Source organism: Ovis aries, chromosome 18 (genome assembly GCF_016772045.2).
Source record: "Ovis aries strain OAR_USU_Benz2616 breed Rambouillet chromosome 18, ARS-UI_Ramb_v3.0, whole genome shotgun sequence".
Lineage (NCBI taxonomy): Eukaryota > Metazoa > Chordata > Mammalia > Artiodactyla > Bovidae > Ovis > Ovis aries.
Genome location: NC_056071.1, coordinates 15749777 through 15776887, shown reverse-complemented (window position 1 = coordinate 15776887; position 27111 = coordinate 15749777). Strand labels below are relative to the sequence as shown.

The 27111-nt window shown below is 47.0% G+C and overlaps 1 protein-coding gene across 12 annotated transcripts in view; it reads right to left on the bottom strand.

Moving 5' to 3' along the window:
* Nucleotides 1–27111, bottom strand: part of AKAP13 (A-kinase anchoring protein 13) — a 320810-nt gene that overhangs the window by 162577 nt on the left and 131122 nt on the right. For 11 of the 12 annotated variants that reach the window (XM_060402005.1, XM_027975368.2, XM_060402001.1 and 8 more), the window contains 2 exons: nt 21981–22277; nt 12275–12458 (listed from right to left, as the gene is read on the bottom strand). In XM_060402005.1, coding sequence (XP_060257988.1) covers nt 12275–12458; nt 21981–22277 — 481 coding nt within the window. Of the gene's footprint in view, nt 1–1425; nt 3944–12091; nt 12169–12274; nt 12459–21980; nt 22278–27111 lie in introns of those variants that run through there. The other variant, XM_060402006.1, reaches the window with a different exon arrangement.

The window sequence follows — 27111 nt, the reverse complement described above, 5'->3', positions numbered from 1 at the left end:
TAGTTAGTGGTAGCAGCTTTGGTCGTGCCAGACTCTTGGTGACTCCACAGACCACAGCCCGCCAGGCTCCTCAGTCCATGGGATTTCCCAGGTTGGGGTGCGTTGCCATGCCCTCCTCCCGGGGACCTTCCCGACCCAGGGTCCGAACCCAGGTCTCCACCGCAGGGAGAGTCTACCATCTGAGCCACCAGGCAAGTCTAGTAGTGCCGTATGAGGTGGACAGCGCTGACTTCTGCTCTCCACAACGACGGACACACGGGCTACTGTGTTCTCATTTTTCCTGTGAGGACAATGAGGCTGTAGGAATAACTAGCCCCAGTCCACAGTAAGTGAACCACCCAGAATCTGTACTAATTCAGATCTAATTCCAAAACTTCTGTACCGCTTTAGACTATCCACAGTGACAGACCCCCCCAACACTGTCCAATCATGAAGTGAAATGAAGTGTTAGTGTGAATCGTGTCTGACTCTGTGACCACACGGACTGTAGCCCACCAGGCTCTGCTGTCCAGGGGACTCTCCAGGCAAGGATACTGGAGTGGGAAACCATTCCTCCTCCAGGGGATCTTCCTGACCCAGGGATGGAACCCAGGTCTCCTGCACTGCAGGTGGATTCTTTGTCATCTGAGCCATGACGAAAGCCCACGTCAAATCATGAGGACACATTCAAATTCTGAAAATTCTAAGTCCGCTATAATACTTACCAGAATCTAGTCAGATGTCGGGTATAGTAGGGGCTTCCCTCATAGCTGAGTGGGTAAAGGATTTTCCTGCAACACAGGAGACTCAGGTTCAATCCCTGGGTTGGGAAGATTCCCTGGAGAAGGAAATGGCAACCCGCTCTAGTATTCTTGCCTGGGAAATCCCACAGAGGAGTCTGGCAGGCTACACCGGCCATGTGGCCCCAAGAGTCAGATAAAACTTAGCGACTAAATCACCACAGTCGGGTATAGTGGGCTTTCTGTCAGAATGTTTATAATATCCATAGCAAGTTTTCAACTGTAGAAAAGCACAAACTAAGAGGCCATTCCTCAGAGGAAGGGTTACATCATCCAAATGGAGAATCCATGGCTGGCTCCAAACCTCAAGGTCTCTGTATGTGGTACAACAAAATTCAGTAAGCCCAGAATGAACTTCGGCTAATTTGCCAGCGTTCCAGCTGTTACACAACTGTCAACCACCAGTCATCCTCCGCCTTCTCAGCTTGTGTCGCAACTCAAAAAGAAAGTTCAGTTTGATGCTAACACACATGTAAAACCCTGTCAAATCAACTGCAGAGAAAAACATTTTTCCGGTACTAACAACACGAGTCATTTGGGGAGGAAGCTCAAAGACACTTGCTGAGATACAGCAAAAGGCCCCATCAAATGGCAGAGAATAAACAGCGAAGGTCGGCAGCACACCCATTTGGAACCTGATACTCACTCACGGCTGCCCACGCACCACGAGTACCGCAAGCCCATCCTATTTGGGTCCTGGCTTAAGAGGAACGAGGAGGAACGGCCAGGTCAGGTCTCCTCAAAGGCGTGTTTTGCTGAGTCTACTTCTGACAGGAAGTGCAGCACCTAGTTCCGTATTTGAGGGTTACTGCAACATCTTCCATGAAACCACATCACCCTCACAGTGCCAGACCTCAAGGAGTCCTACGGCGTCAACCACAGCTCCACGGAGATGGAGCGAGAGAAGGCAAGCGTCAGCAGAGGGGAGGCGGGAGGGGGAGGGGGGCGGGAGGGGGAGGAGAGAGGGGGAGGAGGGAGGCAGAGCACTGATCCATCTTAAACTGAACAGAAAGCCACTACCTTAGGTGTTAACACACCGCGGGACAACTTATGCTCCACACACACGTGCAGATTCTCAGCACTGATACTCCTTCCTTTTTGACACAGTACAGCCATCTGCCCTTAACGACCCGAATGGGAACAGCACAAAGGAAGAAGAGCCCATCATTTGAACAACTACTCTGTATCAGCAATTTGGCACAGATTCTATGCTGCTGAATAATTTAAAGCACAAGTTTATAAGGCGATGGTTAGAACATGAGTTGGAAAGTCTGACAGACTTGGTTTGACTCCCTATTCAGACTGTACCAGCTGCAGGATCTTGGGCTAGTCATGCTTCAATTTCTCAGCAGCTCCGTTTCCCTGTCTATAGAGTGGGAATACTAGGTTTGCTGTGAGATCAAGCGACCTTGACTTTGTAAAGTGTTACCAGCATAGCATCTGGTTCTCCCAAAGTGCTCAATAAACTGTGACTCCATGGGATGCCAGGGGTGGTGTGACTCTAATGAATAAACCAGAAGGCAGTTTCTGAGTATTAGACATTTAAAAAGAAAAAGGCACGGAGACTCTGCTTATGGGGTAACGGTCAGGCAGCCACCCCTAAACCACTCTACCGCTAGAAGGAAACAGGACTCTCGGCTCCCTGCTGTTTCACGAGATAGCACTGCAGTTGTGCGGTGAACCTGACCAGAAAAGACGTTTTTAGAAGCTGGGTGGTGGTGCGGAGAGGTGTCACGGTCACACTAAGCTGAGTGCCCGTGCATCTTTGTTCCTCGCTGTCCAAATAAAGCGATGGGCTGAGTTCCTGAGAACTGCACAGGCATGCTCTCATTTAATCTGAACAGACCTATGAGGTACGTGCTGTGACTTCCTATGTCACAGATGAGGAAAACAGGTTCACAGATGACAAACAACAGGGGTGCATTCAAGTTCTGCTTTGCTATTATTTAAAGCCAAACAGCTGAATGCCTACCCAACGTGTATGTGATCAGCGATCAAGTACATAAAGAGCACAACTCCTTATACACTCTGGCTACAAAAATTCTAATAACCAATTAGAGCATACGTGTATTTACTGTTAAGAGTAAAACACCGCAATATTTAGTGATTGAGAAAACTCATTAATGCCACTACGCACTATACAAGAGTGTTTCAGATGGTTAAATTAATAGAGAAACAGCTTGACAGTTAATATGAATAATGAAAGAATGGTCTGGCTAGATAACTTTATGAAGATCATCTTACCTTTTCTGAGCCACTGCTGTTTACAAAAAAAAAAAAAGATACAAGGAAGAATTATATTCAGTTCAGTCGTTCAGTCGTGTCCGACTCTTTGCGACCCCATGAACCACAGCACGCCAGGCCTCCCTGTCCATCACCAACTCCCAGCGTTCACTCAAACTCATGTACATCGAGTCAGGGATGCCATCCAGCCATCTCATCCTCTGTCGTCCCCTTCTCCTCCTCTGCCCCCAACCCCTCCCAGCATCAGGGTCTTTTCCAATGAGTCAACTCTTCCCATGAGGTGGCCAAAGTACTGGAGTTTCAGCCTCAGCATCAGTCCTTCCAACGAACACCCAGGACTGGTCTCCTTTAGGATGGACTGGTTGGATCTCCTTGCAGTCCAAGGGACTCTCAAGAGTCTTATCCAACACCACAGTTCAAAAGCATCAATTCTTTGGCGCTCAGCTTTCTTCACAGTCCAACTCTCACATCCATACATGACCACAGGAAAAACCATAGCCTTGACTAGATGGACCTTTGTTGGCAAAGTAATATCTCTGCTTTTGAATATGCTGTCTAGGTTGGTCATAACTTTTCTTCCAAGGAGTAAGCGTCTTTTAATTTCATGACTGCAATCACCATCTGCAGTGAGTTTGGATCAAAAAAAAAAAAAACAAAGCCTGACACTGTTTCCACTGTTTCCCCATCTATTTCCCATGAAGTGATGGGACCAGATGCCATGATCTTCGTTTTCTGAATGTTGAGCTTTAAACCAACGTTTTCACTCTCCTCTTTCACTTTCATCAAGAGGCTTTTTAGTTCCTCTTCACTTTCTGCCATCAGGGTGGAGTCATCTGCATGTCTGAGGTTCTTGATATTTCTCCCGGCAATCTTGATTCCAGCTTGTGCTTCTTCCAGCCCAGCGTTTCTCCTGATGTACTCTGCATAGAAGTTAAATAAGCAGGGTGACAATATACAGCCTTGACGTACTCCTTTTCCTATTTGGAACCAGTCTGTTGTTCCATTTCCAGTTCTAACTGTTGCTTCCTGACCTGCATATAGGTTTCTCAAGAGGCAGGTCAGGTGGTCTGGTATTCCCATCTCTTTCAGAATTATGTTAGGATATATAAAAACTCTAATTCTGATTAACTGTTTGCTAACTTGTTCACAACACCAAATAAACACTGACTGGAATAAATGCTTTAATTTGCACATCTCTCATTCCATTTAAGCCATGTGCCTTTCAAGGAAGATTCTATTTGTAAATGATTCATGTCTTAGAAAAAATAAAAGCTGAAAAGTCAATGTTGCCACCTCCAAATTTTACAAAGAGGAGACATGCCAAACCCATGTATAGTCACTATGACAAATTATCCTCAATCCAGATATAAATGTATAAAGAAATAACAGGAAAAAATGAGGTACCTCAAATACGTTTTGCTAATCAAATGTCAAAACAACAGTATTATTAAGAATACTTCAAGGACATCACAATACACACCCATGCCTCTGTATCTGCAGGAATTGGTTCCAAGACCCCCCACCTATACCTATATCCAGGGATGCTCAAGCCCTTTATAAATGGTGTATAAAGTGTGTATGGACAATAAAACCATTGAGTAAAACCTTGCCAAAGTGACTTTTCTAGTGCTAACCAAGTTCAGCAGTTCAAGAACCTTTGAGAATCACTAAATCAAGAATCCTAGGTACAAAATTCCTCTTAGAAAACATGTTCTGGAAGAACTCTCCTGAATTATAATTTTCTAACACATACCTGTTTAGGGACACTAGTGTGTCAACAGAAAGTGAGTAAGCTGTTAAGGAATCAAGAGCAATGCAGATAGAAGCTGGTGATGCTGAGAAATTACTGCTTTTCTACTATAAGACTTTAAAAACTATTAAACGTTAGTAAACACATAGAATTACGTTTTTATACTGTTTCATATTTATTTGTATACAAGACAACTTCATTCTACACTGGTGATAGTCAGCTTTGGCTAAATACTGATTTTAGCCACACAGGTTTATTCAACATTCCTTATTTTCTTTGCTTAAAAATCATTTTCATTTCTGTTAATAATAAATGCAAGTAAGATGTTCAAGTCATTCTTTGTCCTGGTATGTCTTTAAGGAAATTTCAAAATTCATCAAATGAAAATAATGTGTATACTAAAGGTGTGTGCTCCTTAGAGAGTAGAGAGTGCCAACAGATCCTCATTTTCTCACAAACACCCATCAAGCCCTATGCTCTGGTTCCACGTTTTCTTCCACCTGGGTCTGTAGTCAAGTCAGAAATGCTTTCAATACCATGTGCTGTTGGCCACAGAAACTTTGTCGCCACTAATTAAGCTGTGTAAATTCGTAATTCTTTGAAGAAAACCTCTGAGGCGTAAATGTTACACCAAGAATAAACACAGGCTGGGACTGTTTGCATGCATACTGCAGCGGGGAAAAGACGTGCACAGTAGGAGTCACAAGACATGTGGAATGGCTCTGTTGTTCCAACCAACTACAAGGACCCACTCACCTGCTTAGAAAGACCAAGGTAGTACAAAAGACCATGGGTTTTAACTTAGACTTCTGATCTGGTTAAAATTACTGCCCCATTACTCGCCAGCTATGGTGATCACCTGTGACCTGAGGATAACGTGCCCACCCCCAAAGGGTTTGGGAGAGGAGAAATACATGAGAATTTACCCAAAATGCCTGACACAAATATAATAAATGGTAACCAGTGTAATTGTTAGATAAACACAAACATTATCCACAGAGAGTTCATTTTGCAATTTGCCAGCAGGTTGCCAGATAAGGAAATCCTGAGATTAGTAGCTGAATGGCTTTTTAACAAAGCAAACAATGAAATGTCAAAATTCTTAAAATGCTTCAGGTTAGAAATTTACCAAAAAAGGAAGGGGGAAAAGGGGGGCGTTACTGAAAACCAAATCTATGAATCATTAGTTTGGTTAAAACTCTGACAATTTTACCAAAAACACCTCCTCATAAAACTGTATTAAGAGTTTTAAAACAACCAATACACAAACTTGTGAATAATGCCAATTTACTAACCACATGGCCTTGGGCAAACTAGCCTTTCTGGGTCTGTCTTCTCATCTGTAGAAAAAATACTGATACTACCTGTATTAACTCTATCTGAGACATTTGCTAAGAGGTTTTAAGTACACAGTGTAAAGTGCCAACGCAGCAGGTATTCAACACTCAGTTACTGTTACCAGCCTAGTTTCCACTCAATTCTACCATCCTGTCTTGACCAAAACACAAAAGCCCCAGGTGACACAATGAGAAAAGAGGATGAGGGAATGGATACACGGAGGGAGAGAGGGATGGACAGACAAACATATGGCTGGATAGGACTTGGGCTAGAGAAACGTAAAGTTAAAAAATCGTTTGCTTTGTCCATCAATTTGAATCTAAGTTTGTACATCTGTTCATCCTTTCTCCTCGTAAGCAAAGGCAAAGCCTACACACTTGTTTTGCAGCTGATGGGCTACCAAGGACCCACTTGTCAAGTACTTGAAGAGGACCCTGAAAAGGCAACCACTGTGTTCACAGGTCGTCCTGCTCAACAGGACTGGGTCCCGTCGGGAAACGCGTACACTTGAGTATCAGTTACTCTACCACCTGACCCTGAACTCGGGTTTTAAGAACAAAGGTGTCAGAAGGTGGGCGTGGACGCCACACCCCCAGACTCTCAGAGCAGGGTCACCGCTGCGGATGCTGCGGCATGAACCACCCGCGGAGAGCCTCGGTCTGCCAGGCCGGGTCTCTGCCCTGCACACGAAGTCGTGCCAACCCCGCCCGGGCACACTGGACTCTGGGCCTGGTGTGTAGCCTCGTGATGCTGGGCAACTCACTTCACCTCTCTGGCCTCAGTTCCCCCGATTATAAAACGGGGAAAACAATACCTACCCTACTCACTCACTAGGCTGTTGGGAGAATCGAAATGCAAAAAGGTAGCCTACGGGTAACGAAAAAATAGATTTAAAACCGTATGATGGGAAATATAAACATTAGGTTATTTTAGTGACGATCTTGCACTGCTTGGGAGAGTACAGGCTGGGACTAAACTGAAAGCTGGTTGTCCCTGAGTGAGTGCCACTCACCCAGCATCCCAGGGGCCCTTCCCAAGTCTGCCTCCTGTCAAATCTGCACTGAGGGAAGTACGGTGCCCTGGCAATTCCACATTGCGTGTGTACCAGGAGTTCCGCCGTTTCTATAAAGCCTTGGGCCAATTACTTCAATTCTCTGAGCCTCTATATTTCATCTATAAAACAGATAAAACCTATTTCACAAGGCTGTAATAAGGTTAAAATGAAGTATGACCTGCAACGTACCAACCATGATTTCTAGGGCACTGCAGGCATTCAACAAATAGAGATTTGTTGAACTGATACGGAAAAGGAGGTGAAGTACTGTTAGGACAAATACTTTCAAACTCACTGTTTGGGCAAATAAAATATTTCAGCACTTTTATGTCAACACTGGGGAGTGGAAATTCCTCAAAGAAATAACTCTTCCTGTAAGGGTGATAGCACTGTAAATGATTCCTTACCCATCTAGTTCCAACAACCCAGAGGCACCGACATCACTGTTATGTATCAGAGAACTACACTAATCTTTTAAAGTGTTATCTGCTACACTGGGAAATAATTTCAAACTCTTATCAAACAGCAATGTTCAAACACGACCTGAAAAGACTTCCAACATTTTGGCCATATTTTTCTTAATATATGAAGGAAAGGACAATTAAAGAATGAACGGAAAAATAAGAAAAGGGCAGATGACATCTATGTCAGCCACTGTGCTGTGCCCACTCCCTGAAATGCTATCTATTCTTTTCTCAAAGCCCCTCCCTGAAGACGGTCCCTCTTATTCTTCCCATGTTATAAACAGGCACTAAGGCTCTACATGAGTGGATCACCCAACACCACGCAGCTCTAGCTCTACACAGGCAGACCCTGGACTCAAAACCAGACTGCTCTGCTACAACTCTCTCGACCTCTCTACTGATTGTGATTCGCAGACAACTATAATTAACATTTAAAAAAGGATAGTGTAGGCAGATCCATCAATGGGAAGGTGAGCTTCACTGATCAGTGAAAATCATTTCAGTGATTTTATGACTACACAGGGCACTTTCGTGCAGAGTCTTTAATAAGGTATCTGCACAAATCTCACTTGGTTCTAACAACCTATGGTGTAGACAGACGAGCTATTATCCATGAGGGAGGAGAAGCATGAGACTCAAGTGGGAAAGTGACTTTTTCTGAGTCACTTGTGCTACTAAGTGGGGAAATTCAGATATAAGTTTTTCATCCGTAAGCAATTCCACCATACTATACTGTCTCTCTTCAAGCTGATATATATTTATAGCTCCTTTGTGTGTTCCAAGAAATGACCATAAACCCTGTGATCAATACCCCTGATTTCTGACACTGTACATGCCCAGCCGTCAGTCATCATTCTACGAAGCCGATATTACTGAAGCTCAGAGAGGAAAAGTTACTTCATGGGTCCAAACTAACACAGCTAAAAATGGCAGAGCCAAAACACAAACTCAGATTTGACCCCAAAGTTTGCACACTTTGGCTGTACCATGAATTGCCTCTGGGTCTCAGCTCTGATGAGTGACCCAGGTCCTAAGGTTTCTTATTTGTCACTCAATGAACGAGATATCAGGTAGCTCCCAGCTCGAACATCCTCCTGTTAGACGATGCTGATGCAGCGCTTCTCTAACGCCGTCATTCCCGAGCACCCTAACCTAAGAGCCTGGGTCGTCTCCCTGCTCTGCCCATCACTGAGGGCCTTGGGCGGGGTGTGCAACCAGCTCCTCAAAACATGGGAGATGACCGTGCATCCACCTCAAAGAAGCAGGAGCAGAGGTGCAGGGTCTTCTTCGAGGAGTAAGATTTCTCAGGCAAAACTGGTAACATTTTACTTAAGGGGAATTTTCAGATTACAAATGCATCCATATTCACAATGTAAATCAAAATATGAAGACGTGTGTCCAACCCTGTGACCTCATGGACCATGGCCCACCAGGCTCCTCTGTCCAGGGAGTTTTCTAGCCACGAATACTGCAGTGGGGTGCCATTTCCTATTCCAGGGGATCTCCCCAACCCAGGGACTGAACCCACATCTCCTGTGTCTCCCGCACTGGCCGGCAAGCTCTTCACAGCCAAGCCACCTGAGCAGCCCTAGTCAAAATAAAAACTAAAGCAAAAGAGCTGTAAGTCAACAAGATCTCTTTCTTCCCTGTCACTGAACAAAGTGAAAATTAATAGCTACAGGTTACAGGAAAGGGGAACTCCCCAAAATGTCCTAAACAGAGGTTCCCTATAGACATGAGTCTTACTTAAGAGAAAGCTTTTAACCCGAAGCACATTTCACATAGAAATGACTCAGTCAGTCAAAACAGACTATGGAAATAAGCCTTAGGGACACAAACACAGAAAGAACTTGGACCCAAATCAGCACAGCACCCTTCAGTTCCCTGCTCAAAACACTCGGTATAAGCAGCAAAGAATCAAAACCACAGATTTCTCTTGGGAGAGGTATAAAGGGACTGAAATAAAGTTGATGTTTCAGCTAAGGCTAAACTGTAAACAGTTATAATTAATGTAAAATGGATACAAACGATACTTCAATTTCATATTAACTGCAATGGGAGGATAAGAGACAGGCCTACGTGAGAATTTACAGTTTGAAAGGGAGAAGGGGTAAGCATACCCAGGTCTAAAGATTTCAGTGAACAACTAAGAGAGATAACCATCACACAGCGCAGTAATTCTTAACTCCCCACAAATCTCACTGTGAATTTCACAAAACGAACTCTTTATTCAGAAACACACACGCAATAACTTCTGTTAATTTCAAAGGCTGTGGATCCCAGGAAGCCTCCTCTTGGGTTCTCCGAATCTTAGCGGGGAGCCTGGCCACTCTGGCTAGCCTCTCAGGAGATGTGCCTTCTGTTTCTGGCTCAGCCACCTTGTCACTCTTATCCCCTCACTCTGCCACTCTGGATCTCAGCTTCCTCATCTGAAAAGATGATCTCATCTCCTCTGACTCTTTATGCTGGAAATTCTAGAAGTCTACTGACATCACAGAAGAGTGAGGGATGTAGTAAAATCACCTCCTGATCATTTCTTAAATTGCTAACTATGACTCTTGAGAGTGCCTTGGACTGCAAGGAGATCCAACCAGTCCATCCTAAAGGAAATCAACCCTGAATATTCATTGGAAGGACTGATGCTGAAGCTGAAGCTCCAATACTTTGGCCACCTGCAGTGAAGAGCTGACTCACTGAAAAGACCCTGATGCTGGGAAAGATTGAAAGTGGCAGGAGAGGGGGATGACAGAGAATGAGATGGTTGGATGGCATCACTGACTCAATGGACATGAATTTGAGCAAACTCTGGGAGATAGTGAAGGACAGGGAAGCCTGGCGTGCTGCAGTCCATGGGTGGCAAAGAGTGGGACACGACTTAGTGACTGAAGAACAATTAGGACTTGGCACTTTTTCGAGGCTGCAGAACAGTAACAGCCAGAACAATCTCAGCTCAGAGTTAGATCTGTGACCGGGTGCTGCTACTGCCCTGCTGTAGCCCCACTGTGGTCGAGACTTCTCAAGTTGGCTTTCCTTTACCTACTCCCTTTCGGAAGGAGCTAAGCGGCTGTCTCACATGTAACAGAGGTGGCAGTATAAAGCAAGGCAAAGTCTTTCCTCCAAAAACACACTAGTTTCCTTAAAGCTGTGCTGCAAGAATGGTCTTGTGACATCCTCTCCTGGCATATAAAGAAGCTGTTGTAATCATTCTATTTCCCCATCTGGATGGCAATCCGTAACCAACTCTGGTTCCCGGCAAAACCTCTGCGCTCTAAGACTGAATCTGGAGAAAACTGCACTTGAACTTCACGGCAGTAATATGGAATTGATGGTCTCAACTTCTGGGACGAGGCCTGTCTTCCGGAGGCCGTAAGGCAGACAAGCAGAAGGAATCCAGTCGTGGCCAGATGGGAAGTGCGAGGGAAAGGAACGCGTTGCCCTCTGGAATACTGTCCTGGGAGAGCTCAAATATCCACAGCTCATCTGACATGAAGTGTGCCCCCTCCCGCTTGTCACTGGATCGGAGGCACCCATCAGAAAGCTTTCCGCAAGGAGCCTGCTGTTTGGAGTGATTGGGGATGTTTTAACCATGGGGCAGGTAAAGAAAAACAAATACCCCCAACCCCATTTGTATTACAGAAGTTATATTACATTGAGATCTCTTCTGGGCCCTTCCAGACTACCCCCCACCACACACACACACAGTTTAGAAGAGTGAAAAATAAAAAGCAACTAAATCGAATCTAACATGGGTAAGATACCCGAGAATTTGCAAAGACTTACTTAATTTACTGGCTGACGAGAATGGATACATGTATATGGATGGCTGAGTCCCTTCACTGTTCATCTGAAACTATCACAACTGTTTTTGTGTGATACCCCAATACCAAATAAGAAGTTAAAAAAAAATTGTTGGCTCTCTAATGCATTTTTCTATTTACTCAAGAAAAAAGGAAGACAAACTCTTTGAATGTTTTGACGAACGGCCTTCCTTCCAAGCACTCTCTGAAGAGTCAGAATGTCTAACAACTGGTCCCACAGACACACAGGCAGGGTTTCCGACAGCACGTTTCCAGGACAACTCGGCTGCTTCTCACTGCTCCTTGTATGAAGAGACCACTGCTCTCAATTTTATTTATAGAAATTACATTCAAACCAAAACTTAGTGGTTCAGTATACTTTCTATATGCAATTATTACAAGTATTTGTTTCGGGTTAACTCTTTCAAGAATTAAAGAACTTCAACTAAGAATTGAAGTTCAAGTGTATATCGGGGGAAAAAAATATATATGGCACAGAAAGACTGTTCCCTCTTGGACTAAGCTGGGGAAACTGGATGCCCTGGTTCATAGAGTGCTACCCCTACAGACCAGACTTATTCTGAGTTTTCAGTAAAATTTAAGAGGCAAGAAACAGTGAGGGCAGAGAAAGCTGAGGAAAGAGAAAAAAAGGGAAGGTGACTTACGTGTGTTCCTCTCAGACAATGAAGTGCTAAGCAGGAGCAAGCTTACCGACCTCCAGCGAAAGGCAAGGCCCAGAGTTGAGGGTTTACTTCCCAGCTAAGGCTGGAGATGCCACATGGGCGGGGTTACTGTGAATCGGGGGCGGGGCCAGCCCAGGAGGAGGAAATGGGAGAAAGCGCACTTACTCGGTCAGGAGCCTGTGCAGCTTGTGATAACCCCGCTCCAAGGCCAGGCTCACAGGTGTCGCTCCTTCCTGGTTGTGGATGCTCAGAGCTCCGCGGCCACCTGGCTTCTGCAGCAGGAACCACGTCAACCTCAGCAGCCCCAGCCGCACAGCAAAATGCATCAACGTCTCTCGGGGGCCACCATCTGCAGACAGTGGACAAGACGAAGATCAGGGAGGAGAACGTGAAAACCCAGAGCAAAAGAAGAAAGGGATGGTTCAGGTTACCGCCACTGCCTCCAAGCCCCTGAGAGCATACCATTAAGCCTCAACATATAACATGAACAATTTTACCGTGGCAGAGTAGAATCATCTCTCAAAGACAAAACGAAGCTAGAAAAAAGGATGAGAGGCCAAATCTCCTATAGGAGACAGTCCTACAAAAGAGGAACCATTTCTATATTCTGATTTAATGCAGACGTTAAGGGTGACTGCACACATATGGGAAGGGAGGGAGGGAGGAAGACAGACAGACAGACAGAAAACACTTAAGAAGTCAATGCAGCCTCGCTACATGGGGATCAGGATCCATGGGGAACAGTTGCTGGGGCTTAGATGGGTGTATCAAAAAGTATAATTACTTAAAATATATAACCCAGAGAGGACTTGGCTAGTTAAACACTAAAAACAGGTTCTGCTTGTTAAGTACACACAGGTCTTTTTATTCTCCCACATGAAGGGCAAATCAAACTGCTGGCAGTGGCAGCTTTTTTTGTTGTTTGTTTAAGAAAGAAATGCATCTTCAGGCATAATAAGAAAGACCAACTCCAAGAGGATAAGCTAACAGTCTCAGAAGGAAAACTACGTGCCTGTCTCACCTGAGGCGAAGGCCTCTTCTTGGTACAGGGTCACTCTGACAGTGGCAGAGTGAGGAAGGGCTTTGGAGTCAGACCAACCTGGGTTCCCATTTGGCATTTACTGCCCGTGTGACTGGACACAACCCGTTTCAGCTCTTGGAGCTCCCCTCCCGGCCTCCCTGGAGCGGCTCCCACGGCCGCAATAACAGCTCAGAGGGGTGGGCGAGACGTTTGTCAGGTGAAGGCTGCAGCGGTGTTCAGTGAATGTTGCCTTCCTGCCCTTTCCCGCTCTCTGCTCTGTCCCTCCTGACCTCTAATCACAATCCAGGTTCGCGACAACACTCTCTGCGCCTTGCCCGACTTGGAATGATGAGGCTGGGCTTACCTGACCCCAGGGAGTACCACTCAGAGTCCGGAATGGGAATGGTGCCCTGGGGTTGTGCCTGCTTTCGCCCCCCTCAGCTGCGCTAACATCTCTCATTCTCCAAAGCTTCCCGGAGGGCTCGACCTACCCCACCGGGCACGCCCACCCTTCTTGGACCCCAGTGATTTCCCCTTACATTTCAGTCCCTGATGCTTCAGACGTGAGCAGCAGGGTAAGAATAAATGCATCGCAACTCTGCAATTGTGAACTGCACTGTCTTCTAACGTTACACGTACCTTAGTCTAGTCTCCTTACTGCCGGGCTAAGTCTCCTGGGAGGCAAAAACCATCTTTCGTATTTGACACTGTCCTTACAGAACTCAGCACACTAAATGTTTAGATGATGGGTGACAGAGGCAGAGGCTGGAAAGACATCAACATTATGGAAGGAACCAGTGCATGTGTGGGCACCCGTGTGAATCAACACCTCGGAGCAGGTGGCCAGGCCAGAGGAGAGACGGAAAGAGTTTCCAGAAAAGGGCAAGTGTCACCACGTGACTTGTGCCTTGCGCTTGTTCACAGGCACTCTGACATCCTTACCAAATACAAAAAAGCGAATAAGGCACTGCCAGGGAACTCGGGGATTTTTTACAGACTGGTTAATCCGGTCTCACTAGATGGCACCTCCTCAAAGCAGTTCCTGTGCAACCCCAGTCTTCCTCATCCCTCACTTGCTCTGAGTCAGCTCAGCCTTCAAAAGGCAGAGTTCCAACAACAAGGCAATACACCTGCTTGAAGCTGGCACCCCAATCCAGCACCCGGAGGACCCCGAATCTCATCCTACAGTCCTCAGGAAGGTGCCACGTCTGCTTTTAGGCCGCCCCTCTCTGCGATCAACAGGTAATAAGAACAGTAACGTCCGGCAAAGGCTGCTCAATGCCATGCACTGCGCCAGGCGCTCTGTATTCACTCTTTCCGTTCTCACAATTACCCTATAAGGCCTCGTTATCCTCTTTCTGGGGCTTCCCTGGTGGCTCAGAGGGTAAAGCGTCTGCCTCCAATGCGGGAGACCCGGGTTCGATCCCTGGGTCGGGAAGATCCCCTAGAGAAGGAAATGGCAACCCACTCCAGTATTCTTGCCTGGAGAATCCCATGGACGGAGAAGCCTAGTAGGTTACAGTCCATGGGGTCGTAAAGAGTCGGAAACGACTGAGCGACTTCACCTTCACCTTCTATCCTCTTTCTGTGGATGAAAACAGGTTAATAACTGCCCACAGCAAAAATCAGCAAGATCTGAAGATGCTTCTGTCTTGAGTCTAGAAACCAATCCCTCTCCGTTCCTCCATCCCATCTCTTTTTGTAAAAAAAAAAAAAAAAAAAAAAATCAATCACACAAGCATTCTTATACTGTAGCTTAAGCACCTTCTCTTGTTTTTCTCCAAAAGTAATTTTTCTTACCTAACACACACTTTCATCATTGCTTTTGTTCCTTTCATCTCAGTTTAAAATCCAGAAGATCGACAATTTAGAACTGACCTCTGTTCTGTTTTCTCTCTTGCGATCTTTGTGTTTTCTCTGTAACTGTGAGAGCTGCTCAACTTTGCTATTCAGATCACTAACTGCATTTCCTATGAGGTCAATCGGGTCCTTTGTCCCCAATCTGAATTTAATTATGCTATGGCATTCTGGTTGTCCTTGCATCATTTAAGACAACTCCCTTCCATCTTTGCCCTCATTGTGATGGCTTTTCTGCAGATGTAATTAAAGGGCCTAATCAGTTGATTTAATAAGGAAGATTATCCTGGTGAATCTGGGAAGGCTGGATTCCAAGCCGGCTGGAAGGCTTTAAAGACAAAGCTGAGATTCCCCTGGAGAGAGAAGAAACCCTCCCGAAGAGGACAGTGTCAGCCTGTGGCTGCGGAGTCCATCCAGCGCGGGACTGCCCCTCCTGTCCAGGGGAGCTTCAGCTTGCCCCCATCTTCTCTTCCACTCTCGCCCTCCAAATTTTGGACTTGCTTAGCTAAGTCCCCACATGTGTGCAAGCCATTCCCTGAAATAACCTTCCTACTGGTTCTGGTTCTCTGGTCGACCCTGATTAACACAATCATTGAACTTATATTTTTTTCTCCCTCATTGCTTCCTTCTCTGATTTTATAACAGGTTTGACTTCTTCAATCTCTTAAAGGGCAAATGAAAAACCTCTCCTGAGTCTTTCCTGGGTTTCTTAATGAAAATCAGAGAGGCTACCATCTGAATACTCAGGACCCTCTCCCATGCCCTTTCTGTTCCAGTGTTACTTCCAGGACCTTACGCTGGTTGGTTGATTTTCCTGTTTAACTATTTTCAACTGGAAAAAAAAAAAACCCCAGCTCTGTGGGCCTGGGCCCAGCTTCCCATGGAGAAGGCAGGAGGAAGCGTCTCGCTTCCTATCTGCTCGCCTGCTGGAAGCATCCCTCACGCTCAGCTCGGCAGAGAAAGGCGCTGTGCCCGTCCTCGTGAGGCGGCTGAGAAAGGCGCTGCGCCCCGCCCTCATGAGAAAAAGGCGCCGTGCCCGGCCTCGGGAGACAGCTGCACCTTTTCAAGCCATTGGCTTTTCTGTCTACGCAAAGGGCCCCGAATTCTGTGAACAAAACGGTATCCAAGGCTCCACGTGCTTCGCCTACCGCTGGAGCCACCCTGCTCGCAGGGCCCTCTGAATGTGTGTCTGGGAGACTTCAGAATCTCCGTTCTTCCTACTGCTCTGGTCTCCTTCTCAAATAAACCTCAGGTCCAGCATGATGCAGGAATTCTCACGCCTAGTGGGGATGGGCAACAGCAGGCCCATGCGAGAAACGGGCATTTGGAAAAACGCCACGCACGACCTTGTGACGGAATCCAGGTTTGAGAGGCAATAAAACCTTTTGGAGCTAAAGTGCTCCATAATGAAGACAACACCTGTCTTGGAGTCAATCCTACAGATTATTATTATTATATACTATAAAATATCTCTACTAGCTTATTTTCTTTTTTAGCAGCTACGAATAGGTGAAAACAAAGTCTAGTGAGAGCAGCTAAGGAAAAATTTCCATGGAAAGCTATCGAGCAATCTGGAAAGGTATGGGAATTAAAACCCCAAATGATTACCATTGTGGTTTCACTAACCAAACACCAGATACAAAGAACTGAAAACTCAAGGGCTGCTGTTTAGTGCAAACTGGCTGAATGAAACCTGTCTCATCCTTCTCTCCACTCCAAATCTCTCTACCCCAGAGACGACCAGGTCTTCTCGGTTATTTATACAACACCGTGACTAAATAAGAATGTAGGTTTGCCCCAGGACCTTGGTCCTCTTTGCTTTCTTCAGAGCAGGGCTTTCAAGGCCCACCTTCTGTTACCAGAAAGTCACGTTGACTGCTACTGTACGAGGGTCTTTCAGGGGAAAAACCATCTTAGTTCACCCTTTCATTAAAAACCTGAGACAACCTCAGTGAAACTTGGTGGCTCAGAGGGAAGATACTCCCACCCCACCATTCACCCTCCACCCAGATGAACCTGTATTATTTGCCTTTAAGGCAGAACTAAGGCAAAAAAAAAAAAAAAAAAAGTCTAGTGCTTCATGTAACTAGGAAGTAAAGAACATTGAGGAAGACAAACAGAGAAGGCGATGGCACCCCAATCCAGTACTCTTGCCTGGAAAATCCCATGGACAGAGGAGCCTGGTAGGCAGCAGACCATGTGGTCGTGAAGAGTCGGACACGACTGAGTGACTTCACTTTCACTTTTCACTTTCATTCATTGGAGAAGGAAATGGCAACCCACTCCAGTGTTCTTGCCTGGAGAATCCCAGGAACGGGGGAGCCTGGTGGGCTGCCGTCCATTGGGTTGCACAGAGTCAGACACGACTGAAGTGACTTAGCAGCAGCAGAGGAGGATAAAGAAAGACTTTAGAAATAAGCTCAAATACTCTCATTCTGCTTCAAAGAAGTTTGTTTTTTTGTTTTTTTTTTTTAAAGTCCTTTATAGAACATGCTGCTTTCCTGCATCAGGGCTCATCACTGTCTTGTCCACAAGGTTACTGGATACTGGTCATGGCATGCTAAAAATGAAGAGCCTGGAACTTTCTTGCTGGTCCACTGGTTAAGAATCCACCCTGCAACGCAGGGACGTGAATTCGATCCCCAGTTGGGGAAGCAGGATCCTATATGCCGCCAGGGAACTAAGCCCACACGCTGCAACTGCAGAAGCCTGCACATTGCAACTACCGAACTTGCGTGCTTTAGAGCCCAGGTGCCACAGCTGGGGAGCCCAGCGTAGCCAAATTTAAAAAAAAAATTTTTTTTAATAATAATAAAATTTTTAAAAGCCTGCAAACTAGCACACACTCCGGGATATATTTTCCTCCATTTTACAGATGAACAAATTGAAAAACAGAGAGGTTAAATATTCTGCACACACTCTTGCAATGAAGCCAGGATATTAACAAATTGACCCTGCAGCCTATGCTTTCTCATCACAATATCAAGCCTAAGCCAGGAGTTCTTTTATTGTTTTTTAATTTATTTTTAATTGAAGGATAATTGCTTTACAGTATTGTGTTGGTTTCTGCCAAACATCAACAGGAATCAGCCACAGGTATACATATGTCCCCTCCCTCTAGAACCTCCCTCCCCATCCCACCCCTCTAGGTTGTTACAGAGCCCCAGGTTTGAGTTCCCTGCTAAAGCCAAGAGTTCTTAACGTCACGTTCACCCCTGTGGTTCAGGGAGATTGACTCCTGAAACAATATGTAAAATTTTGCAGGTAGGTTCCAATGTGTATTTTTCCCCTCCAGAGAAATCGGAGCAATTTCCAAAGGAGTTAGTGACCTGAGCTTTAAAAGTTAAAAGCACTGCATCTAAATGATTAGAGTGGGAGGATCAACCATAAATCTTTCCCCACTTCTTTGTATAAGTGTCAGGCTGAAACACCTGTAAACACCCAGCTTTCAACAGGAAGCAGTCCTCTTATGTAACAAGTGCTCTATTTAGCTGTGTGCTTACCCCAGGCACCAAGCTGACTTACCTTCCTCCTTTAAACATCTTTCTAAAAGCATCTGATGTGCAGCTCTCTGCTCTAGGCAGACTGCTTCTTTGCATTTGTCCCCCTTCCCTGGTGGCTCAAGCAGTACAGAATCCACCTGCATGCAGGAGATGTGCAGGAGACCCAGGTGCAATCCCTGGGTCAGGAAGATCCCCTGGAGAAGTGAATGGCTCCAGTATTCTCGCCTGGGAAACCTCAAGGACAGAGGAGCCTGGTGGGCTACAGTCCACAAGATCAGAAAGAGTTGGACACCACTGAGCGGCTAAACCCACCACCACCCAACAATAAACGAGGACCTATTATTGATGCTTTGCTTGTTGTTTACTTGACTCTTCTGCAGCCCCCATGGACCACCACCTGCCAGGCTCCTCTGTCTGTGGAAATCTCCAGGATTTCCAGGATCACCACCAAGACACACAACCATCCAACACCCAGAGAATTTCCCCAGGACCCCCTTTGCGGTCAGACCTTTCCCCTACTTCAAGCCCCTGGAAACTACTTATCTATTTTCTGTCCCTACAATTTTGCCCTTTCTAGTGAGTGAGTGAGTGAAAGCTGCTCAGTTGTGTCTGCCTCCTTGTGACCCCTTGCACTGTGGCCCACCAGGCTCTCCTCTCTCCATGGGATTCTCCAGGCAAGAATACTGGAGTGGGTTGCCATTCCCTTCTCCAGGGCCCTTTCTAGAGAATCATATAAATTGTGTCACAGAGTAACTTTGGAATCTGACTTCTTAGTGCAATACATTTAAGATGCATTCAGGTTCATGCGCACGTCAACAGATTACTCCTTTTTCTTGCTGAGTAGTATTCCACTGCATGGATGTACCATAGTCTGTGTGTACAGTCACCTAGTGAGGGAGATCTGGGTGGTTTCTAGCTTGGGGTGATTATAAATAATGCTGCTACAGGTACATTAGGGCAAAGATTTCTTTAAGTAAATGTAACTTTTCGTTTTTCTAGGACAGAGAGCGAAAAGCGGGAATGCTGGGTCACGTAATAAATCTAACTTTATAGGAGACTGCACACTGGCTCCTGGGGCGGCTGGCTCTCTCCCAGCGAGGTCTGCGATGTGGTTGTGCATCCTCGTGAGCCCCTGGCTGTCCTGAGAATGTGCAACACTGCCTTGCTGCGGTTTTCAGGCATTTCCTTAAGTGCCCAAATTTGAGTTAGCCTTCCTGTACAACAGAAGCTTAAGAAGTACACGGAAAGACCATAAAAATATTAAATCTGGCAAGCTTCCGATTAAAGACAAAGATGCTAAGACCCAGACAAGAGAAGGATATGTGTCTAACATCTCAGATTGGTGCTTTTCCTACAGTTCTTTCTAACCAGGTGACACGAACAAAGTATCCAATTCCTGGGCCTCCTTTAAACAAGACAAAGCAAAACCACGCAGAACAACTTTATGCCCCATGAATAACTAATGCGACCCTTCTTGACACTGATCTATGAACGGCAACCAGAACAGCCATTCCAATCACAACACAGAAACCGCGGGAGTGGACTTCCCCAGTGGGGCACTGTGGAAAACCCTCCTGCCAATGCAGGGGTCAGGGGTCGATCCCTGATCTGTGACGATTCCACATGCCGCAGCAACTAAGCCCGTGGGCCACAGCCACCGAGCTCGCAGGCTGCAACGGCTGAAGCTTACCTAGAGCCCATGGTCTGCAGTAAGAGACGCCACTGCAATGAGAGGAGCCACCGCAGTGAGAAGCTGCCGCAGAGAAGCCCACACACCACAGCGAAGAGTGGCCCCCCCACCGTAAGCAGGGAAAGCCCACGCAAAACGATGAAGACCCAGGGCAATCAATCAATCACCAAATAATCAATATGGGGGGGGGGCGGAGCCCACGCAAAACAATGAAGACCCAGGGCAATCAATCATTCACCAAACAATCAATATGGCAGGGGGTGGGGAGGAAGCCCACGCAAAACGATGAAGACCCAGGGCAATCAACCAACAAACAAACAATCAATATCGGGGGGGGGGGGGGGGGTGGCCCACACACAACGTTGAAGACCCAGGGCAATCAATCAATCAACAAACACTCAATATGGGGGGGTGGTGGTGCGGAGAACAGGAGGAGCTAGAAATGTCTGAACACTAGGTTTCTGGAAAAGTGCCCACTGTCCTGTATAATGGCAAATCTTCTGATCGCTAGATCTCAGTGATGCAGAGGTTTCTTAGGCACTATGTTAAAAAGAAAAACGATAAATGCTTTTCCCTTCATTTGAGCATCCAAGGTTCCTTTTGTATTTCACCTGGCAGGAGTGCCCGGTTTTATCTTGACAGGAAGCCCCTGACGGTGGGGGCCCCTTCCTGCAGCTGGTCACCGCCCCAGTGGTTAAAGTCAGTGGATCTAAGAGAACCAAAACTAGCAAAACCTCACTGTCCTTCTTCCACGAGAAGAACACAGCTATCTGGTCGGTCTAGAGAGCGGGGAACTGAGCGCCCTCCCGGTTCAGCCCTGCTGGGCGCTCCTGCTCAGTCAGAGTCTGCCTGTCTGCAGGGGGCCGGGGCCTTCTGGGCGACCCCTTCATAACACAATAACCAAAGTCAGGAACACTGCAGGGCGGTCCTGTGACTGTCCTGTTCTTCCAGATAAGAGTCGAGAGGATAAGCAACCCCTTCTGACAAGCGAACTGAGATCAGCCTTTCCATTCAGGTTCTGTCAGGGACAAAGCAAACACTCTGATCTCTGTGTAACTCCTAAATCTTTCCATTACATCTGCACTCAGCAGGGAAAGATGATGCTGTTCATTGGACTCCAGGTATAGGCTGCTTCATCAGATGTGTGTGTGTGTGTGTACGCACACAGACATTTACAACAGGTGTCATTTACCACAGTAATGACATAGGAAATCCCTTGTCACAAAAAGAGGAACATTTATAGATACCTACTACATCACTGCTTTTTAAAAAGTGGAGCCCCGAGCAGATGAAATAGACCAGAGTGAGGGCATTCTGGTTACAAACGCGCGGGGTGGGCGCTCCAGGCCTCGGCTTGCTCCCCTGTGCGCCCCTCCTGATTTCTCCCGTCTTTTCCTTCTTCCAATCTCATGGAATCCCTAGATGCCTTGAGAATACAATAATGAAAATCCTGTCTTTGATCTTTAGAAAGAAGTGTCAAACACTCCTCTGCTGCCCTCCTCATGAAGGATGGGCCTCTCTCCACACACGGGAGACCAAGCGTGAAGTCCAGGCCACGGAAGGGTCTCGAGCCACCGGCTACTTGAGAGCTGCCGCTGCGAGTGAGCCCTCCGTGGGGTCGTTTCCCAACAAGAACAGGCCGACAGCTTGGCAGGAGGACGCAGGAGAGGCGCCACTGAGGCCACTCTGCTCCTACGCAGCCACCATGGGAGACGGGAGGATCATCCCCCTAAGAAAGCAGCCCCATCCAAATACAAAGAATCCCAAGCTCAAAGGCTGCGGGTCATCCGAGCTCCTTACCGTGTGAGGCTGCGTCTGTCCCCAACACATTCCACTCCGCTGGCAGCTTCAGGTGCCTGAAGGCCAGGGCGACCTTCTCATCGAGGGAGTTCACGTCCGTGGACGGGGGTCCTGAGCGATCCAGGAAGCGGGTGAAGTTCAGGGCCTGCTGGTTGCCGGCGCTGGTGGCCAGGAACTGGGCTGCGTCGTAGGCCTCGTCCTGGATGAACCGGAAGTCCTCTTCTGCCACCACGAGCACGGGCAGGCCCTCTTTGGAAGCGCAGAGCAGCACCTTCACTGTCTCGCAGCAGTCATGACCTAAGGAGGCACAGGCAGCAGGGAGACAGATCAGAGCCCTCCTCCTGAGAGACGGGGCGGCGGCGGGAACCTCAGCTCTTCCTGCGTGACAAGCACACACCCCCTCCTGAAAGGAACCCCCTCCTTCCCCAAAGCTCTGACGGCAATCTTCCACACCTCACAAAACTCCATCTCTAATTCACTTTTCACAAGTGCTATTCGCGAAGATCAACTGGTTCCCCTGTTGTTGTTCAGTCAATCAGTCATGTCTGATTGTCTGAGACCCCATGGACTGTAGCTCACCAGGCTTCTCTGTCCATGAGATGTTCCCAGGCAAGAATACTGGAGTGAGTGGCCATTACCTTCTCTAGGGGACCTTCCCGACCCAGAGACTGAATCCGCGTCTCCTTGTCTCCTGCACTGGCAGGCAGGTGCTTTACCACTGAGCCACCTGGGAAGCCCCAGTGCGCCTACCAAATAACCTGGCATTAACAGTCTCTGAAAATCTCAATATGCACTAATCTGTTCAACTTGAACAAATTAAAGAATGAAAGCTCAAGGACCTTGCGATGAGGCCTACCGTCCAGTGGGAAGGCTCCTGAGCCGCCCTGGATCTGGAAACCCAGCAGGGTAAAAGTCACTTCCACGGGTTACCCAGCAGGAACTGGACTGAGGCCCCAGCACCCCACGGACAGAGCCTGGTAGGGCACGGTCCATAAGATGGCAAAGAGTCAGACACGACTGAAGGGACTGAACAGGCACCAAGCACGCGACCTGATTTCACCTCACTGTTATGAACTGACTCAAGGCGGAGAAAATGACTTTTGCTCTGAAATGCCTATTGTTTCCTGTAATGCAAAGAGAACTTCAAAGAAATTGCCCGGTTTGCACAGGGATGATGCAATGCCAGGGCCAGGGACCACGGTGCCCACTGCCCAGAGGGGCAGAGAATGCATAAGCTCTGACACCAGGCAGCAAGCCACCCGCCACCCTACAGAGCTCCACTGGTGTCTAGACCAGGAAGGTGTGAGCCCTGTGTCCGCAGGGAGGCATTCCTGGAAAATCAGATCTCCCTGGGGTTTTCAGCAATGTTATTCATTTCCAAGATGCGGAATGTATTCATCAAAACACACTTTTCCTCCACCTTTAGGCACTGATCTCAGCTCATTGGAACTATGCTCGTAACATCATCATTTCTTCCATAAATATCTTTGTGATGAGAAAAGAAACTGGAGTTGGTGTTTCTGAGTGAGCTGCGCCCCCTGGTGTGCTGCCTGAGGAACTGCAGGCACCTGAGGGCCAGGCTCCCAGAAACCACCCACATGGAGAGCCCATCCTGGCTTCTGGATGAGCTGGAGGGTCCCTGAGTGCCACCCTCCCAGACCACAGGCACAGCCAACAGAGGCTTCCCACCCAGCACAGCAAACGAAGCTTTCTGCTGTCTTTGAAAGAGAAAACAATCATTTTCTCCCCCCATGTGACCAACAAGAGAAATAAATTAATATTCTGCAGACTTCCCCCGACCCCTATGGTGTGTGTGTTAGTCGCTTAGTCCTGTTTGACTCTTTGTGACCCCATAGCGCATCAGGCCCCTCTGTCCGTGGGATCCTCCAAGCAAGAACACTGGAGAGGGTTGCCATTCCCTTCTCCAGGGGATCATCCCAACCCAGGGATGGAAGCTGGGTCTCCTGGCATTGCAGGCAGATCCTTCACCATCTGAGTCCCCAGGGAAGCCCCTTTCCCCCCAGGGGCCTCTTTAAAGGCTTTCCTTTGTGAGGAAAAGCCTCTCACTGGTGTGTAACCTAAGGATGGGAGCACGTGCCTATGACATACCAGGCATCTGCTGTGTCACTTTCTCAACACAACAAATTTATATGGCGTGTACTGTCTTCATGTCACAGGTAAGAAAACTGAGACTTCAAGAGATGAACTGCCCAGATCCACACAACAAATTTATATGGCGTGTACTGTCTTCATGTTACAGATGAGAAAACTGAGACTTCAAGAGATAAACTGCCCAGATTCACACAACCATGAAGCAGAATCTATCAGGTCTGATGCTAAACATCATGGTGTGAGAGCTCTGTAAAGCATCGCTTTTAAATAAAGAAGTAACAGTGACAGTTACGTCCCTGTCTGCAAGGAGCCCACCCTATACTTGGAATGACAGGCCAGTATGGCTATTAAAGCCAGAGGAACAGGCTCACGAACCCTGGAAATCAGTCTCCATACAAATGCCTAACTCCACCAGCTGCTCCCACTGCCTTCCCAGCTGAATTCCTTCTAGAAAGGCCGTGGGAATCAAGCATCCTCTGCCCACATGGGCGTGGCTGCGTAGGTATACTCAGGTATGCATTTCAATTCAAATATCCTGAATGTATACATCTATTACACAAAATGGAATTAGGGGGAAAAATAGTCATCTTTCTTTGAAGGGCAGCCAGTCAATTATGTAAGACACCTTCAGCAGGAACAAATCAGCTGGTTCAGGTAGTTAAGCTTCGGTTGGTTTTCCTGGCAGAAAATACTTCTTTGAAACTGTTCTGTCACATTTAAAAACTAACATCTGGGGGGTTCCCTGGCGGGCCAGCGGTTAGAACGTGGTGCTTTCACTGCTCAGGCCCAGGCTCAATCCCTAGTCAGAGGGGAAAAAATTACTAATATCTATCTGGACGTCTACCAAGCTCGGGACACTGAGTAGAAAGCTAAACACATCCACATCCACACACAAACCCAACACCACCCCCTGCTCTCAGCAGCGGCAGCTAATCACAGGAATCTACGCCCTCCAGGTTTAAAGAAAACACAAACCATGCCACTCAAGGGAGCGGGCCAGCGCATTTCACAAGGCCCCCCGGGGGGAGAGGCGCCAGCTAAGGACCTCCCCCACCACCCCACCCCTGCATATGTCTTTACTGGATTTGGTATACTGTTACTTCTGCAGGTAAGGACCTCCTCCTCCCCCTCTCCCATTTGTAAAGTCCTTATTGAATCTGTTACACTGTTACTTCTGCTGTTTATGTTTCCGGTTTTTTTGGCTGTGGGGCATGTGGGATCTAAACTCACTGACTAGGGATCCCCCTGTATTGGAAGGTGAAGTCTTAAACACTGGACTTTTCTGACAGGGGTCCTGTTCCCAACTCTCCAACCCCAGAGGTTCTTCACTGCAACCCTCAGCACTCAAGATGCTCGGTCGGGCAGCATCCTTCCTTCCTACATCTATCACTAATAATACTGATAGTAATTATCTCTATCACTAATAATCTCTGTTCCAGGCACCATTCCCAGTGCTTTCCAAATAACAGCCGGTCTAACCCTCATCACAACCCTAAGCGGTGGTACTACCACAATTCCCATTTGTCAGATGAGGAAATCAAGGCACAAAAAGGTTAAATATCTGCTCCAGAGTTCTAAAGCTCCTACCAGTGGCAGAATCCTGATCTGAACCCAAGTTTCCTTGCTCTCACGTCTGCCCCTACACCTACACGGAGACAAGAAGGCTTAAAGAGGAAAAGGTGCGACTGTGGCAGAACCAATGGGAAAGTACGGAAAACTCCACATTCAAATCCTGGCTATGAGACTCCTAAGCTGCCTGACCTCGGACCATCTTTGCTTCTCCAGGCCTCACGTACAGCGTGAGGGGGCAGCCTCTGCAGGTGCTAGGTGCCTCCAGCTGTACGAGTCTGCGGGTTTCACCAGGCAGAAGGCGGGGGGAGAGAAACTCAGGTTCCAGGAGTAGGAAACGGTTTCAAAAACGTAAAAATGGAAGCAGAGTCAAAAGGAGGCAATAATGACTGTAAGAGAGAGTGTCAGTCAGATGACTAATCAGGCTACTTTTAGAGGCTTCGTGTGAGGACAGACCCAGGTTCAAACCTAGCTTCTTACTTCCTAGACTGTGTGGCCTGAGGTAAGTGACAAGCTCGCTAACACTTTTAAATCTAGAGAGTGAGTACCCTCGTCTTCAAAGTGAAGACCTAAAATTTAGAAGACTCCTCTCAAATTCTTTAATACTTATCACCCCAAACAACATACACACAACCTCATTTCATTTCCAAATTAGATGGACAATACCTATTTCAGTCAGAATAACTATAGCTGACCCTTTAACAAGACAGGTTTGAACTGCATGGGTACACTGATAATGTGGATTTTTTTCCCCACAATATGTGCTACTATATTTACGATCCATGGTTGGCTGATGGAACCACAGACACAGAGGGTGGATGAAGGGACCAGAGCAGCTGCGGATCCTGGGGTCGGTGGGGTTCCTGGAACCCAGTGCCCTGCAGATACTGAGAGGCGACTGGACCTGAACAATGGGATGTTTCTCCCTCACGAATCTCACCAGTAATGAGAGCATTTCCCATTTATGCAGGGCTTCCCAGGGGACTCATGCTTAGCCCTTCAGGGTTATTTTTCTTTTTAAAAGGGAACTATTGTGTGTATGTGTTTGTGTGTGTGTGTGCACACACATATATGTATACATACATATAGTACACACACACATAGGCTATATATAAATATATACACATAGGTTGTGTGTACATACATATGCTTCCCTGGGGGCTCAGCGGTAAAAGGATCCACCTGCCAATGCAGGAGATGTGGGTTTGATCCCTGGAGAAGGGAATGGCAACCCACTGCAGTATTCTCGCCTGGAAATCCCATCAACAGAGGAGCCTGGCAGGGCAGGGGGTCACAACAGAGTTGGACAAGACTCGGTGACTAGAGAACAACAAAGCTCATTTTAAAACTCCTGACAGTCCTTCGAGGAACTGAATGAATGTCAATAAAAGCTAAAATTTGAGGCTTCACAATTCAATGATTAGAACGTGAGTAACATGGGATCCAAACT